This window comes from Notechis scutatus, chromosome 2 (genome assembly GCF_049901735.1).
Source record: "Notechis scutatus isolate UNSWTSFEM ecotype Mainland chromosome 2, rNotScu1.2, whole genome shotgun sequence".
NCBI classification, from domain to species: Eukaryota; Metazoa; Chordata; class Lepidosauria; order Squamata; family Elapidae; genus Notechis; species Notechis scutatus.
The window spans coordinates 174,354,542-174,371,334 of NC_142010.1; the positions used below are offsets into that span (position 1 = coordinate 174,354,542).

The 16,793-nt window shown below is 40.1% G+C and overlaps 1 protein-coding gene across 2 annotated transcripts in view; it reads right to left on the reverse strand.

Annotated features, from left to right (window-relative positions):
• DGKQ (diacylglycerol kinase theta) overlaps positions 1-16,793 on the reverse strand; it is a 93,679-nt gene that overhangs the window by 3,733 nt on the left and 73,153 nt on the right. Inside the window, exons 16-20 of one of the 2 annotated variants that reach the window (XM_026672848.2) lie at positions 11,794-11,945; positions 9,330-9,478; positions 8,610-8,791; positions 6,306-6,406; positions 1,992-2,138 (exon numbers count right to left, since the gene is read on the reverse strand). In XM_026672848.2, coding sequence (XP_026528633.2) covers positions 1,992-2,138; positions 6,306-6,406; positions 8,610-8,791; positions 9,330-9,478; positions 11,794-11,945 — 731 coding nt within the window. The remainder of the gene's footprint in view (positions 1-1,991; positions 2,139-6,305; positions 6,407-8,609; positions 8,792-9,329; positions 9,479-11,793; positions 11,946-16,793) is intronic. The other variant, XR_015747972.1, reaches the window with a different exon arrangement.

Consider the following 16,793-nt stretch of genomic DNA (forward strand, 5'->3'; position numbering starts at 1 on the left):
GAGTATAATTAATAAAGATAGATCTGTTATTCGGACCATGTCAGATTAACAGATTGGTGATACATTTTTCATATAGAAATGTTTTTTAAAAAAAACTTTAAAAATGAGAAAAATGTAAAAACTGACTAAAATGGATTTGCCTAGTTATTTTAAAAATTGGTTTTATCTCATTTATTTTTCTGTCCTTTAATATACTCAGGGCTCATTTTAAAGCCTTTACAAATAATTAATATGCTGATTGGATTCACAGTTTGTGCTACATCATATTAGGATCAGAGGTGGTATTCAGCAGGTTCTGACCAGTTCTGAAGAACCGGTAGCAGAAATTTTGAGTAGTTCGGAGAACCAGCAAATCCCGCCTCTGACTGGCCCCGCCCCCATCTATTCTCTGCCTCCTGAGTCCCAGCTGATCGGCTGGGCTTTCTTTGGTTGCCCTGCACAGGAGAACGGAGCTGGAAAGCAGGCCCACCAAGCCACGCCCACAGAACTGATAGTAAAAAAATTTGAATCCCACTACTGACTAGGATATGTCTGTTTTGGCTTTGTATGATACATGAGCTAAACCAAACAAATGCTGGTTTAGTGAACCTTATATTCATATCTCCAATATTTCCTTATATTATCTATAAATAACAGACACACTAATGTAACAGAAAGAATCATTATTATAACACCTTTTCTATATACATAAAATAGACTTGACAGGTAACTGATTTCTTTTTTTTTTTCTTTTTTCTTTACTATTTATCAGAATTCTCAGAAGAGTCTCACGTTTTATAATCTGAGAATCGGATATCATCTTATGAAAATATTTTGGGTAAAAGGCAAAGGGGGGAAAATGTCCATACAAGACAATGAAAGCTCTGGGCAGCTGGCACAAACACTAGTGAGCCAAGACTCCAATGGTGTGATTCTGTGCAAGGCAGTTTCATGTGTTCAGAAGTGAAACTGAATGGACAAAGGCAGGAGGAACAATAATTAGAACAGCTAGAACAGAGACCATTTGTTCATGTCACTATGCTTCACACATTTCAAAACTGTTTTGTATCTCTGTGAAATAGTTACGTGTCTCTCTCTCTCTCTCTCTCTCTCTCTCTCTCTCTAAATCAGTGTAGACTATATAACAAATTATACATACAAGGCATCGCAAACTATATGCATCTCACTTGAACAGTACAATATATCATAATTTTTTTTGGCAAGCCTTTTTGCCATTGCTTGGCAATGCCAAGGAATAGACCAAAACATTTTCTATTTTAAATTAGCAGTTAAACATCTTGTCTAAAATCAGAATATATTTTTTTTTATCCTGCCTTTATTATTTTTATACATAAGAAGGTAAACATACCCAATACTCCTTCCTCCACCTATTTCCCCCCCAACCTGTGTGGTGAGATGGGCTGAGAGAAAGTGACTGGCTCACTTTCAGCCAGCTTTCATACTTAAGGGAAGACCAGAACTCACAGTGTCCTGGTTTGTAGCCTGATCCCTTAACCATTAGACCGAATTTCATAACCCCAGTGTAGTATATTTAAACTGGGAAACAAGATAGTATACAGCTGCAACGTTAGCTGACATACAACCTCGTCTTTGCAGCCCCAACAGAAGAACAAAGGCAAATATTTGTAGCTCAAGACTGAAACGAGGGTTGCTTGATGGTCTCTGAGCTTGGTGCTTTTCTTGCAGTCATTGCATTGCTCAAATTAGGTCACACCACCAGTGCTAGTCTAACCAAACTCAAAGAAAATCATGCACCCGTCAGAAGAAGAACAAGAAGCACATAAACTTGAAGCTCCTATGCATTAACAACTCACAGTTGTTTATTAAATCCACAGTAGAATAACATAACTCAGAATGTAAAGCAAACTCTTAATACAAAAGCACCTAAGAGCTATTTATTAATAAAAACAATTTTAACTATCAAAAGAAAGCAGCTGTAAACACCAACAATAAGGACTGTTTGGTAAAAGGCCAGATGTCTAGTATTTTACCTGGGGATATTTATGAAAATAAGACCCTCTATACTTGGGAGCTCAACTTCATGCTGGTCCACCTGAAGTTTGATTTCTTTATGAAGACTCCTGGTATGGCTCATTTTCTGCAGCCCAACTTTTACATAGACTCCTTTGTTGTGTAGCCTAGAAACAAAATTTTATTTTATAAAAATGGTAAGCTCTGTGATATGTACATCACGGTCCGTGCTTTGATTATTGACATAATAGTTTCCTTCTCTGATTTTATGGTAGGCTTGCTTTCCTCATTCAGATAGGTAAATTTCTAGCAGCTCAAGCCTGAAATGGAACCGGGCTGTACTTTATTTAAAAAGTGACCATGTCTCAGCCTCAATTAGGTTGCCCAGCAGAATTGTCAAACATCTTTATTCCTATATAAAGACCAGTTTCATTGTTCTGACCCAGCCTTCGCAAGCAATGAGAAACCACTTACTCACGAGTAACACAAACCCCGCTTTTTTATTTAAGTCAGGGCAGGAACAGTCTTTGTTCATGCTGGATCAACAAAACCAAAAGTAATTAGTGACAAATGAAAGTCTTTCCCCCTTCTGAAACAGGGTAAGAAAAGTCTCTGTTCACATGAGAACTCAAGATAGAAAGTCCTTTCGATGATTAAGCCAAGCAGAAATAGTCCCTGTTCACAACAGTTGAGATAAATTCACTCCCTGTTATTTCCCAGCAGGGAGATTCCGTTGGCACCTCAAATACAGAGCGGTTAGTTCCAACAAACCTGGTTCTGGCAAAGGACTCTGATTTGATTCATGTACACTGGAAAGGCCACTCCCAAACCCCGATGATTTATTTCCCAGCCAGGGAAGGGCTAGCTAGCGTCTACGTCTGCTTTTCCCTGAGAACCGGCTTGCTTTCCGTTGCTCTCCTCTTTACGCATACGTGCATCTGGGGTGGGTCTCATCTGTTCACTCACTCAGCTCAGGCCCTGAAGATAGCTGCCTCTCCTCCTGGGGGCAGACAGACGGCCCTGCATCTGCCTCTAAGGCTGCCTCCTCATCGGGCCTTCCAAAGGTTCCAGAGTCGGCCCAGGCTGCCCTTCCACCTCCTCCTCGTCTGACTCTGCTGCCAGCTCTGCTGGCAGCCAATGGGCCACAATATTCATACCTTGGAATGCAGAATCGAATCAGGCCTTACTAGACGAACGCTTTAAAGTTCAGAGTGAGATAATACATTTCTAAACTGAAGTATCAGAACAGTGATCCGAGAGCAATACACTGGAAATGGGATTCATTGTGAACAGAAAAATAGCTGAACCTTGACATGTTTACTTAGGAACTATGATGAATGTAGATATTCAGGGAACTGTTGAAAAAACAAGGCTCAAGTGTGTTTTTTTGGAGTTTAAACTAAGAGAATCAAGAATAACTCAGTCTTCTACTTCATATCTTTTGGAGTATTATCCCTCTTCAACTCAGCCAGCAGGATTATTTGGGATGATGGGGATTATAATCTAATGCCTCTGGCAGGTACCTAGGGTGCTGTGTCAAGATTCCCTCTTCCCCACATGGAGGGCAGGCTTCAGGTGAATAAACACAATGGACGAGTTTATATATGATGGTTGAATTTATTTCCAAACAACCACTGACAGTATCTTGCATTATGTTTTTATCATTCCTATGAACAGGAAGCCAGTTAGCAATAGCAATAGCACTTAGACTTATATACCGCTTCACAGTGCTTTACAGCCGTTCTCTAAGCGGTTTACAGAGTCAGCCTATTGGCCCCAACAATCTAGGTCCTCATTTTCCGAACCTTGGAAGGATGGAAGGCTGAGTCAACCTTGAGCCGGTCAGAATCGAACTGCTGGCAGTTGGCAGAATTAGATTACTGCAATACTGCATCCTAACCACGTCTCTTAGCTCCATGTATCTAAATTGGTATGAAATGCTATTAAAAAGAAAATTGTCGAAGACAGCAAGGGGGAGCGGGAACTGGAGGAAGAGCCACTGACATTCTGAAGAGGTAAGCCTTGCCTCACTTTTCTGGGACTACGTAGAGATGACCTGATAGTTAGCATATGTTTGCAGGGGTGGGATACGACAGGGTTAACAACCAGTTTGGGATTTACGAGCTTCCCTGCCTGCTGTGAGCTGTGCGCCTGTCAATCGTCATTAGCACATCATTAGCACGCTGCTGCCGCTGCTGCTGCCACCGCTGCTGCCGAGAAGCAGCCTTTGAAACAGCCCTCTTTTCTTGCTTTTCTAACTGCAGTTGTGCCTCATTCGGCAGCTGAAGTTGAAAAATCAGGAAATAAAGATCAGCTAACAGCCCGGGTGGGTGGGTGGGCAAAAACATCAGCAGACATAGAACTGGTTCTATGTCTGCTGCTCTTCAGAGCTACCAGTTCTACAGAGGTGGACAGAACCGGTAGAAACCCACCCCTGTATGTTTGGATTTTCAAAAGTCTTAGACAAAGCCTTCATGAAACGCATCTGAGCAAAATTAGCAGCCATGGGATAAAACTCACATCCACTCATGGGTCTGTAAGTGGGGAAAGTGGGGAAAATGGTAATCTTCTTCAAGCTCAGATGAGCTCATACATCCCCACAGATATCTTGGATAATATGGAAGCAATTTGCCATTACCATTTCATGAGATTTTTTTTTAATATAAATGTTCTAGTCTAACGCAGAGACCTGGATTTCCAGATGTTCTCCCATTCAAATAATAACTAGTCTTGCTTAGCTGTTTAAGATCACCCAAGATAGATTAGATAGACATGTAGCCGGGCAACTGAGGCACAAAATAGGCAGAAGCATGATCTTCTCATCGGACAAGTATGAGATATGGTGTTTACTATTGATTAGTGTTAGGGTTGCCATGATATCCTAATATCAATTTTTAATAATATCCTTAATTTATGGTTTGATAAGTACCATGTACATTTCTATATTAGCCCAAGATTCCGGTTCAATGTATGAAGGGTGAAGGATGTGTGTTTGTGTTTATTTTCATGGTCATGATGTGCACTGAAGATGGTGTTTGATTTCATTGTACGAGGTGCAATGACAAAATAAAGTAAGATAGTCAATATAGTCTTGTAACAGATATTCTGTTGCATTGTAGATGGGGTTGCCTTTAAAAATGGTCTGGACACTTGAGTTAGTTCAAACTAGAGCAGTCAGACTACTTGGGACTGGCCAATATGAACAAATGATTCCAATTCTTTGTCATCTATGCTGGTTCCTGGTCCAGGTCCAATTCAAAGTGCTGCTTTAGACCTTTAAAGACCACAATGGTTTAGGACCAGGTCACCTGAAGAAGTTACCTTCTTTCATATGTACCTACTCAGTACTTGCATCTAATAAGGTCTTCTTCCAGGTCCCATCACCAAAAGAAGTTCTGTGAGCTTTTGTAAGGTCTTTTCCTGTGGTGACACTCCATTGCCTCCTTCTCCTCCACCCTGAAAGAAGCTGAAGTGGTGTCCACCTTAGCTCCCCAGCTATCTAACAACACAGATTTGATGTCCCAGTGGCTGGGCTTCACATGATAACATTTTGGACACTTGGTAGCCAGACTGCTTTTTGGACACTTGGTAGCCAGACTGCTTTTATAGTCATTTGAAGCGTCCCACAGTCACAATTGCAATTTATGTCAGATTTTGCAGCAGAAATTCAAATCCAGAAAACATGCACAGATGACTGATTCAACAGGATTCATTAACTTCTTTATATACATAATAACATTTGAAGTAAAGTTTACAATACCAATAGTAGATTCCTCCAACGTAACACAAGAAAAACACAAGCAGCAGTTTCAGAGTTCAGAGCAGAGAGGTTTAGTTTCACTTTAAATAACTCAAAGAAGTTTTGTTTCTTCAGAGCTGAGCACGGAGCTAAGCCACGCCCAGACTCCTTCCAATTCAGCCCCCAATTCAGCTCCCATTGGCTGACCTTGTAACCCATGTCTCTGCCAATTCATGAATATTCTGACAATTTATAATGCGTATTGCCAGAAACTGGTGTTTACTTCTGGTTTCTGGCAAAAATGCCCATTGTGGACAACCAAGTCCCTTCATGACCACGACATCTGCTTTACTAGTGTCACATTTGCTTAATGACCATTGCAAAAAAAAAAAAAGTTGTAAAATCAGGTGGTCGTGTGGTGACCCATTTAACTATCAGCACAACTTATGACTCTAATTCCAGACTCAATTATAGTCGTAAATGAAACACCACCTGTATTAATGAGCTGAAACACATGAAAGTTTCTTCTCAATGTTTTTCAATTAGTGAGAGAACTTGTTCCTTTTCTCCAAAAAATAAAATAAAATCCAAATACCTGCTATTGAATTTGTCTGGCTCTTCTTCCCTTGCATGATGGAAACCTAGACTCAGCTCTGCATCAATTCCAAGGCCACAATAATTATTCATCTGTACAATCTGGGAAGGAGGGGAGGAGAAATGAAGTTTCACATTTGGAACTAAACTATTTCTAATTTCTAAACAAATACACAGGAATATCTCCATTACAAACTCTCCAACTTAAAAGAACTACAGTATAAAAACAGATCCTATCTAGTTAGGTTCAACTTCCAGTTGAGCAGACAAATGTTATCTTGACATTTGTCTTCAACAGGACAAATGTCTACCTTGACCTGCCTTTCATAAGAACTTGTAGCATTTCCAAAGGCAATCCAGTAATATTCTCAGTTCTCAGCATCCAGTTTATCCGTTGTCTTCTCCTTTTTCTACACTGCCAAACATATGTTTTGTTTTTAGTCTGTCACATCCCTGCATGGAGTTTTGCTACAAAATAAAAAGATAGTCCAAGCATTGGATTTGGTGAAGAAAGAACTGGACCCCTGCTTATATAGCTATGGTTCTTCTGAGTTATTTTGGACAAACCAGATTAACACAATCTCCCTGGAATCCAAGAAGAGACCCTTCTGTGAGTGATTTCGGGGGAAACCATATTCACACAATCTTCCTGGAGTCCAGGAAGAGAGCTTTCTCTGCCATAGCCACTGGCCTTTGAAATATTCTCCCCCCAGAGGTGAGACAAGCACCCCGCTCTCCTAGCCTTTTCAGAAGTATCTGAAGACCTGGCTCTGCTGACTCACTTGAGTCTCATATAAAGGTCCTCCCTCCATCTTTTTAACTTTTGTTAATTTTATTCTTGTTTTAACTGCCTCCTACCAGAATACATTATTTATATATTTATACCTCTCCTTAACAGATTAACAGAGTTGGAAGGGAACTTGTAGGTCTTATAGTCCAACCTCCCACCCCAAGCAGGAGATCCAACACCATTTCTGACAAATGACAGTCCAGTCTCTTTTTGAAAACTTCCAGTGATGAAGCTCCCACAACTTCTGAAGGCAAGCTGTCTTACTGGTTGATCGTTCTCACTGTCAAAAAAATTCCTCCTTATTTCTAGGTTGAATCTCTCCTTTATCAGTTTCCATCCATTGTTCCTTGTCTGGCCTTTGGGTGCTTTGGAAAACAGCTGCAGTGGCGCAGTGGTTAGAGTGCAGTACTGCAGGCTGCTTCTGCTGGCTGCCTGAAATTTGGCAGTTCAAATCTCACCAGGCTCAAGGTTGACTCAGCCTTCCATCCTTCCGAGGTGGGTAAAAAAGGACCCAGATTGTTGGGGGAAATAGGCTGGCTTTGTAAACCGCTAAGAAAGGGCTGTAAAGCAGTATATAAGTCTAAATGCTATTGCTATTGACCCCCTCCTCTTTGTGGCAGCCCCTCAAATATTGGAAAACTGATATCATATTTTTATGGTTTAATTGTACACCGCTCAGAGTCTGCTCTGTGAGTGAGATGGATGGTTTCCAGATTTGATACAGAAACAAATAATCTTCCTTGGAAAATAATTTGAAGAGGTATGACATATCTCACATTAAATCCCAAACATTCTTCATGTAATGCATTTCAAGAGGCTATATAAGAAAGCTGGTGGTTTCATTTTATGTGGCAGACAATGTAAACTTTACTGTGCTTAACCTAGAATAGAATAGCACACTCAGCTGTTGCTTTATTGGTTTATGAAAAGGAACGAGACGTAAACTGTGATCCATTCTACAAGGATTTTATAAAAATCCTAGCCGTTTGGTAATTACTTTATCAAACATATATATTCTAATTAGAATATTTCATAGCTTTGCAATCTTCAAATTAAGGAAAATGTGTAACATTTTCAATTTATAGGCCTTTCAAAATAAAATTGCATCATTCACAAGTAATCAGAATATTGATTATATTTTTTAAACACAGACATCCTCTGTGCATAATGCCTGTCAACATTGCATTGTCATTAAGGTAAGAATTTTCATCATGACTTGCATATTCATCAGAAAAGAGGAACAGAGAATGAGAAGAGAGTAATTATGGTGAAAAAAAAGAGAGATGTAGAAGCGAAAGTGAAGGGGAAAATGAGAGAAGACTATAAATCTACTTAATAAATAGCAGGCATCAGAGAAGGACACTCCAATACAACCAAATTATCCTCTACTGCTTTAATTAATGAGTTTTGGATGTTCAGCACCTTCCTTTTTTTTTTTTTTTTTTACTGTTTACTTCTTCTTTTTTACTGTTATTATTGTTGTAATTTCAGGAAGGAAAAAAAATTGAGAAATACCTTAGGAGGTTCTGGCTCTGAAACACCATTTTCTGAGCTTTCCAGTGCCTCTTGAGCATCTAAAAGGATGGTCCAACGATCCATCAGAACATCGTCAGCTTCATCTACAGATATCAGAATGGAGTACGGATCTTCGCCACTGTAGCCAGCACCCCAACGCAGGACCCTCCCTAAGTCGTTACCTGATCAAAAAGAGAATATTTTCATTTAAAAAACCTACTAAAGAAAAAGAAAGTGTTACTCTAAGACAACCTAAATTTCAGTAGGCCTACCACTTCTGACCAAGGGTGGAGACCGGTAGTTCTCAACCTATGGTCTACCAACCCCCGAGGGGCCATGATGTCACAGGAGGGGTCCAAAAAGTCTCAAAGAAATGTTAAGATTTAAATCTTGAGTTAAGTCTGTGTGGTCTGGGGCCACAAAAGGTATTTAAAAGGGGTCTGTGGTGAAGAAAAGGATGAGAATCATTGGTGTAGACTACTGGGAGTTGTAGTTCTGACACATCTACAAGGCCATTGATTCAAATACATTTTTAATTATCACTTACAAAGTTAAAATGAGATGTTTGCTGAATTTGCTGTTGGAAATAACCGAATAACACCAGTTTGCTGTAACAGTAGCCAGTGCTAATTTAATTTGCGGAAGGATAGAATCTTTGAGCTTATGAGAATCCTCACCCATTGCCCTTCTTCTTCCTGAAAGCTGCAGTTTAAGTCTCACCTGTTCCTAAAGGCAAAATAGCCACAGATGGTTCAGGGCAGGCGAGCTTGTGCCTGATCTCTTCCAGGGCACCAAGGACCCATCCAACTGTGCCATCACCACCGCATACCAATATTCGGAAATATGGAATTTGAGAGAAGGTGTGAAATCTTCAATGTATAAAAAGACAATAAGCACAATAATATTGTTAGCATAACTGCGAATTCAAACGTATGTACAGTTTTCTTTAAATCTATTCAGCGATTAAAAACAGACATGGGCTTGTGTATCTTCTTTTTTTTTATAGACAAGAACCAAATGAATTCTACATAGGCAAGGAGAGAATGGACTTTATTTAATCCAGCAACAACCCTTCCAGCCCCAAAAGCAATTTGAAGGACAGAAAGAATTGAGAAATTTCATTGGGCTCAGACTCCTGGGAGATGTATAAAGAGTAACTTTCTGGATCTTGTCTGAATGCTTTTGAGATACTGACAACAGTATGAAGATCACTCAAAGAATGATCTAGTATTACCTCTTCATTCTAGAACAGGGGTTCCCAACCTGGGGTGCTTGCACCCCCTGGGGGTGCGAGACGATATTCCAGGGGGTGCGAGAAAAGTCCAGGTAAATAATAGGATATTGGCTATATGGCATTTTTATTCCAGGGGGTGAGAGGTTCGAGTGAAATTTCTTTAGGGGTGCGAGGCGAAAAAAAGGTTGGGAACCACTGTTCTAGAAGATCTGATTGTATTAAACATGGATTTTTTTTTCATATTCTAACATAATAGCACCAAAATCAGAAAAAAATAAACAAAAAATGAGCCAACCTAACGTTCTTTTTCAAATAAGACTTCACCTTCATATGCATCCTGCTCCCTTCCTATCACCTTTGTTGATTTTAAATCAATTTTAACATTAATATTTATTATCTTAATAGTTAATGTTTTATTTTGCAAGTCACCTAGTGTCACCTCTTGGAGAGAAGAGAATTCCATATATATGGAATGATGGAATGGGCCTTATAGACCCAATACAGTAAGGCGTGAGCTATAAGGCCAAAAAGTCCTTCTCAATCTCAGATTTGCAGATTATGTTTGCCCTCAAAAACAACTGTAAGGAGAGCATTAAAAAATGCTAAAGTGCTCTTCAGAGTTTGATAATGGTTATTTGATTTAAATATCTTGCTGGTCTGAAAAATGGGGATTGACTACTCAAAAACACATTCCTGGGTAACAGATAAAAAGTCCACTGACTTTTTATAGTATCACTTTCCAGCTATGTAATATGCATTCAAAATGAAAAGACGGCAGATTTGCATGTGGCAAGAAGAAGAAAGCAAGCAAAATAGTTTGTTGGCTATTTGAAAAATAAAACTCGTCACCAATAAATAAAACTGAGAGAGGGGAAAGTACTCAAACCAACCTAAAATTAATTTTGTACTTCTACTTATTAAAAAAAAAGTCTGTAGAACATGTGGATGTATTTCGTGCAGCTTAAGTAGAAAAAAACCCCACCTTGCAATGTTTCATTTTCAATTAATACTTCATCAAAATTTACATGTGTAAGTAGCGGGGGAAAGTCATGTAATGAACATTCAGTCTATTTTCCAATAAAGGGCAAGTATCTAGAGTTTTCAGCTTTCTCTTTTTTTCATTCTTTGCATCACTGTGTCTTTGACAAATTAGCTTCTTTTCTTTGGAATAACTGCTGCCAAATCCCGATGCAAAAAATAGAAATGGCATTTATTCAACTCACCCTGACAGTTTTAATAAGTGTCTTGAGAGCCTATTGAAAAGAGCGCAAAGATTTATTATTTGACAGTAGGGTTAAACATATCTTCCCTTTTTTTTTTTTTTTTAAACTGAACCTTTTGGCCAAGCTCAGCCACATCGCTATTCACACTGTGATGCTTCCTGATTACTGCACTAAAAGCTTTTGAAAGAGGTGGCTGCCTTCCAAAGCCTTTGTGGAGCATTAGCCCAAGGCTTCGGATCTCCTTTTTGCAAACAGCAGCTTTGCGCTCCAATTCGAGCAACCTTCCAAAATAAACAGACAATAAGGCGTCAGAATCTTCTGGTCAAAAGAGAGAATTAGGAAATCCCAACACAGCAGCTGCAAAATCTTAAGATGTTCCTTGGCAACGCCATCTTCTCACCCGTATTGAAACGATACAAGATCACCTAATTAACCAAGGTTACCGATTTTCAAACCCCTAAGCCATTTACACGGTGCCAAATTTTTAACACAAAAAGGCTCAGGAACAAAAAGGAGTTGAGATGAGGAAATGTTATCCTCTTCATTTCTTCTCCAAGGGCAGACTAAAAATGTTACTCGAGCAATTTCATTTGGCCATTGCTCAGGGCTTCGGCAGCTTTGCAAGGCCAAGAGCAAGGAGAAAAAAAGAGCAAGGGGAAAAAAAAATCACCCTAAACAAATCACACGTGAAACAGTCAAGATGTATTGAATAGAAACAAGAGATTACCCAGGCAGTGGACCTCCATTTGTTAGTTCAAAGATCTGGTGAGGATTCAACAGTTTTCGGAAACTGTACAGCAAATTCCGACCTTTAAGACCTCCACTTTTGGGATTCACAAATACAAGTAAAGGACAGCAGTTCTGAGGAAGCTTATTTTGCTAAAAAAATAATGAAAGGAGAAAGTGGTTAAAAAATGTGGCATTTAGAGACAACAAGATAAAGTTCCAAACTACACGATGATGCTTAAGACAATAAAAACCCAACATTCCTAACAATCTAAGAGTACTTATTAAGAACATTTTTGCAGTTTTTGGGGAGGTGTTGGTCATGAATTTAAAAGGCACAAAGATGTCTGTTAGTGATTTCCAAAGAAAGTCTTATTTTTATTACTTGCACCTAACTTCCAGTAAGGAAGTCTGTAGAGGCTCTTAGTCATCCAGGTCATGGCTGTCGTAAAAGTGCTTTTTCAGGAGGCAACTGGGATTTTGTTTTTCTCTGAAGACATTTTGCTTATCATCCAAGAAGCTTCTTCAGCTCTGACTGGCTGGTGGAGAATGGAAGGGTTTATATTCTTTGCAGATAGCTGGTCATTTGCATCCTTTTAGAGGGTTGCTGAGGCCACTTGGAGGTTTACCTGTGTCCTCAGGGTCACTTGAGTGGTATTAATGGCTTCTGTAGTCTGCAATTATTATTATTGTTATTATTTTTGGAAGTCTGTTCATACCATTCGAAGGGAAGATGGGAATGACCAGATGTCTGCAAGGAATATAAATCCTTTCATACCCCACCATCCAGTCAGAGCTGAAGAAGCTTCTTGGATGATAAGCAAAACATCTTCAAAGTGGGGTGGGGAACCAAAGTCCAGTTGTCTCCTGAAAAAGCAGTTTGGAACTTCCAGTAAGGAACAGCACAGTTAAATGATTATCCCAGACTGATAATAAACACATATAAAACTTAAAATTGCCTCATATGCCAAGCTTAAAATAATTAGTTATAAAAAGGGGGTACCAGCTGACTTCTACAAGGGATAGCTATTGCCAAGAATTTGGTAACCTTGATATACCGGGGTTGAGTTATCAAAAGTAAAACGTCTGGAAAAGCAGATGGCAGCCATATCAATGAAGGTCTTTATGCTCATGTGTACCAGCTGGGTCCTTTCTTAGACCGGTAGGCTGTTCACAATCGTTTGTGCTCTGGTCACCTCTGGTTTGCACCACTGCAATGTGGTGTACATGGGGCCTACCTTTGAAAGCTACCCAAAAGCTGTCATTGGTCTAGCAGCCCAAGTAGTTGTTGGACAAGTCAGTGACAAGCCTATTTTGAGAACTGTGATTTTCCCAGTGGTAGTACATTTTTTAAGGAAGTCTGAGCACTGAAGAACTGCTGCTTTCAAATTGTGGTGTTGAAGAAGACTCTTGAGAGTCCCTTGGACTGCAAGATGATCAAATCAGAGTCAATCCTAAAGGAAATCAACCCTGGTTGTTCTTTGGAAGGACAGAAAGTGAAGCTGAAGCTCAAATATTTCGGGCACCTAATGAGAGGAGAGGACTTATTGGAATAGACCCTGAAGTTGGGAAAGATTGAAGGCAAAATGAAAAGGAGACAGCAGAGGATGAGATGGTTAAATAGTGTCATCAATGCAGTGAAACATGAATTTGGGCAAATTCATGGAGGACAGTGGGAGCCTGATGTGCTGTGATCCATGGGGTTGCAAAGTTAGGACTAAGTGATGGAACAACAAACTTTTGTGAGCTGTGTTGGCTCATGGATGCAGTTCAGGTTGCCAGTTATCATCTAGTATAAATGACCTACATGGCCTAAGGCAAGGTTATTTGTAGGACTTCTCAACTCCAATTGTTTCTGCTTACTCTATGACAGCGATGGCTAACCTTTTCCTCATCCATGCCTGCACCCATAATGCAATGTGTGCACAACCCCCATCCCCCCTGCGCATGTGACCCCCCCCCATGCCCCATGCCTTCGTGCATGCGTGCACAACCCCCCACGTGCGCCCCGCCCCCTGCACATGCACGGGAGATACCCAATAATCAGCCGGCTGGCAGGGGGCGCATGCGCAGTGGGTCTGTTCCGGATGACCTATCGCATGCCATAGGTTCACCATCATGGCTCTATGAGATTTGGCAGAAACAATGAAACCTGGTAAGACCTGGTGATGCCTTCTCTGTCATAGCACCTGCTTTATGGAATATTATTTCCCAAGGTTCAAATGGTCTGACACTACTAGCCCGACATAAAACCCTGAAAATATGGCTGTTCTCCTGGACACTGGACCAGAGTGTGAGATGAACCTATCCAGAATGAAAACTATGGCTGGTCTCAATTATTCTGTTAGCTTTTATTTTGTTATTCTCTTTTTAGATCCAGGCATTGGTTGTGCTCCATTTTTAGTTTTTAGTTAGTTAGTTTGTTTTTCATGATTTTCTCCAATTGTAAGCTGCTCAGAGTTGCTTTTTGCAATCTGGACATCTATATAAATCAAACTAACCAACAACAAACAAATATAACTTGAACCGTCTCTGCCACATTTACTCCAAAATGAGCAAAGCTGAATCAAAGGTAAGGCATTGATTGTTCTAGGCAGCTGCTTAAACACAGGAACAGTTTGCCTTTATCCCTAAAGACTATCTTTCATTGGCTTAGGCAAAAATGGAAAATAACAGCGACAAGCAGTTTATTTTTGAGAGAATGAATGCATTAATATTATCAAACCAAAGCATTCTTTTCCTCCTGGGCTCTAATTACATCTGGCTCTAGTAGAGGGTTCTTTCTGACACCATGATTTATACTAATCACTGGTCTGAGCTTCCAAATGAAAAGATAAACTATGATGTAGAGTCGCTTCTGTTTCTTAACCTCCCATCAGTTCAATACTCCAATCTTTCGGTAGAGGTACTTTCAGAAACAGAGCATCAGTGCTCATTATGGTTTATTCTACTTTAACAGCCAATCAACACAAACCAATGAAACCAACTTACTTACAATGAAACTGAATAGTCTTCTGTGAATTCACCAAAGGGCTTCCCACTTCTGCAAAGCCCATTCAGAATCTGCTATAGTGTATGGCATGCTTTGTTTGGAGTCTTGTCCTCCATGCATACAACGAGTGACTAGCTGCATTTCATGCTAAATCCCCTTAATTCCTGATACCAACATAGCAGATCCTGCATGAAATCCTAACATCACCAGCACCAAGCAGGGAAGAAGGGAAGGACGTATGAAGACAGATTACCAGAATCGACTCCTTCAAGATGTGAGTCAGTCAGAATAAAGATCTAGGTTATGCGCTTTTCCCGAAGTTCAGGTCATTTGGGGAATAGGATGTAATCCCAGTATACAAGTCACAAAATGAAGCAAACCATGGCTGCTGAAGCCTCCATGGGATGAAAAGGATGTATGGATGTTGGATTCTTGTGCATCTTTGCTAGGATCTTAGTCGGTGTAAGAACTGCTGGAAGACATTTTATATGGACCTGGATGAACATACCTCCTACAGATTGAAGGCCTATTTTGTCCCTACCGAAGAAACACAGGCACTAGTTATTGTCTCAAGATACAATGATCATTCTTGTATTTGCTCCAGTGGATTCAAAGAGGGCCAATGGTGGGTAAAGGAGGTTGACTCCAAGACTGGAAACACAAGAATGAGTAACAGAGAAAGGATGTAATCTGTAACAGACCTAAGTATCCAGTGATGAAATAGATAGGAGAAACACAAGACGCTTTGGAGGCATAATTGTCATCCTTTGACAGATCCAAGTGAACATTACAAACAGGTGAATGTTGTGGAACTCTGGATTATGACTGCTGGGAGATCTGGGGAATAGCAAGGACATTGCCCTCATCTTTAAAAGTAGAGAAGGAGATTTTTGAGTAATAGGTAGCACAGGGCTCAAGCCCATGGAAGAAGAGTGTAATGAAGGGATATGATATGAATATATGGAACTGAGGGATATTAGGGTAATATATTTCCCGAAGACAAAGCAATCAATAAATAACCAACTATGTTCTCAATGATATCAAAATGGATGAGGGAGCTTTATATCTTGGCATTCTTGCCAATCAGGAACAAGGAACAAAACAAAATTCCTGGACTTCCCTATTAAGGGGAAGTGTAATCTCTGCAAATTCTGACAACAAGGGAGCAGCAATTGGCAAAGTAAAAGGCAAAAAACGGGGAAACAAATAATCACAGATAAGCATCTAGTTGGACAAAGATGAATTCTAGGTCAAGCAATCCAAACCCAAGTTGAAGATTTATGATGCCAAAATCAACAGCAGTTAAACAAGCAGGGGTTGTAAATAATTGGATTCGCAAAGTCACCGCACATGAAGCCAGATGCTTAAATTGCAAATGAAAACTGTTTCTGTGAGTCTTAAACCTCTTCCTTGCCAAGAGTGCCAGCTGTTGCCTTCCTTCTGCTCTGCTGGTTAGTTCAGTGTCTTGCTCCCTCATCACTGGGGAGGCACTGGGTTGAGAGTATGGTTCCACTATACCAAATCAATGGTCTTCACAAAATATTGAAGAGGTTTCTACAGAGGAAAATCAAGATCCATTTGCTCTATAACAGAGTTGGGGAGATTTGAAGGGTGGGTCCAGCCACCTTCTCCATCACACAGCAAGAACTCCTCACCTGCACACCCTTATACAGGATTATGAATCCTCCACGGCAGCCATTTTGGGATTTGGTTTTCAAAATCCCTACAAGTCTTTGCAAGCGACCCCTGGCAGCAAACCCTGATTTTGTCCTTATTTTATTTTTGTAGTACATACGAATGACTGAAGGACTGGAAGACCCTATGGCAGGGGTGTCCAACCTTGGCAACTTTAAGACTTGTGGACTTCAACTCCCAGAATTCTGGGTGAGGAATTGCTGGCTGAGGAATTCTGGGAGTTGAAGTCCACAAGTCTTAAAGTTGCCAAGGTTGGACACCCCTGCCCTATGGGCTTATAACAAACTACCATATCAATCAGAAATATCCACTTT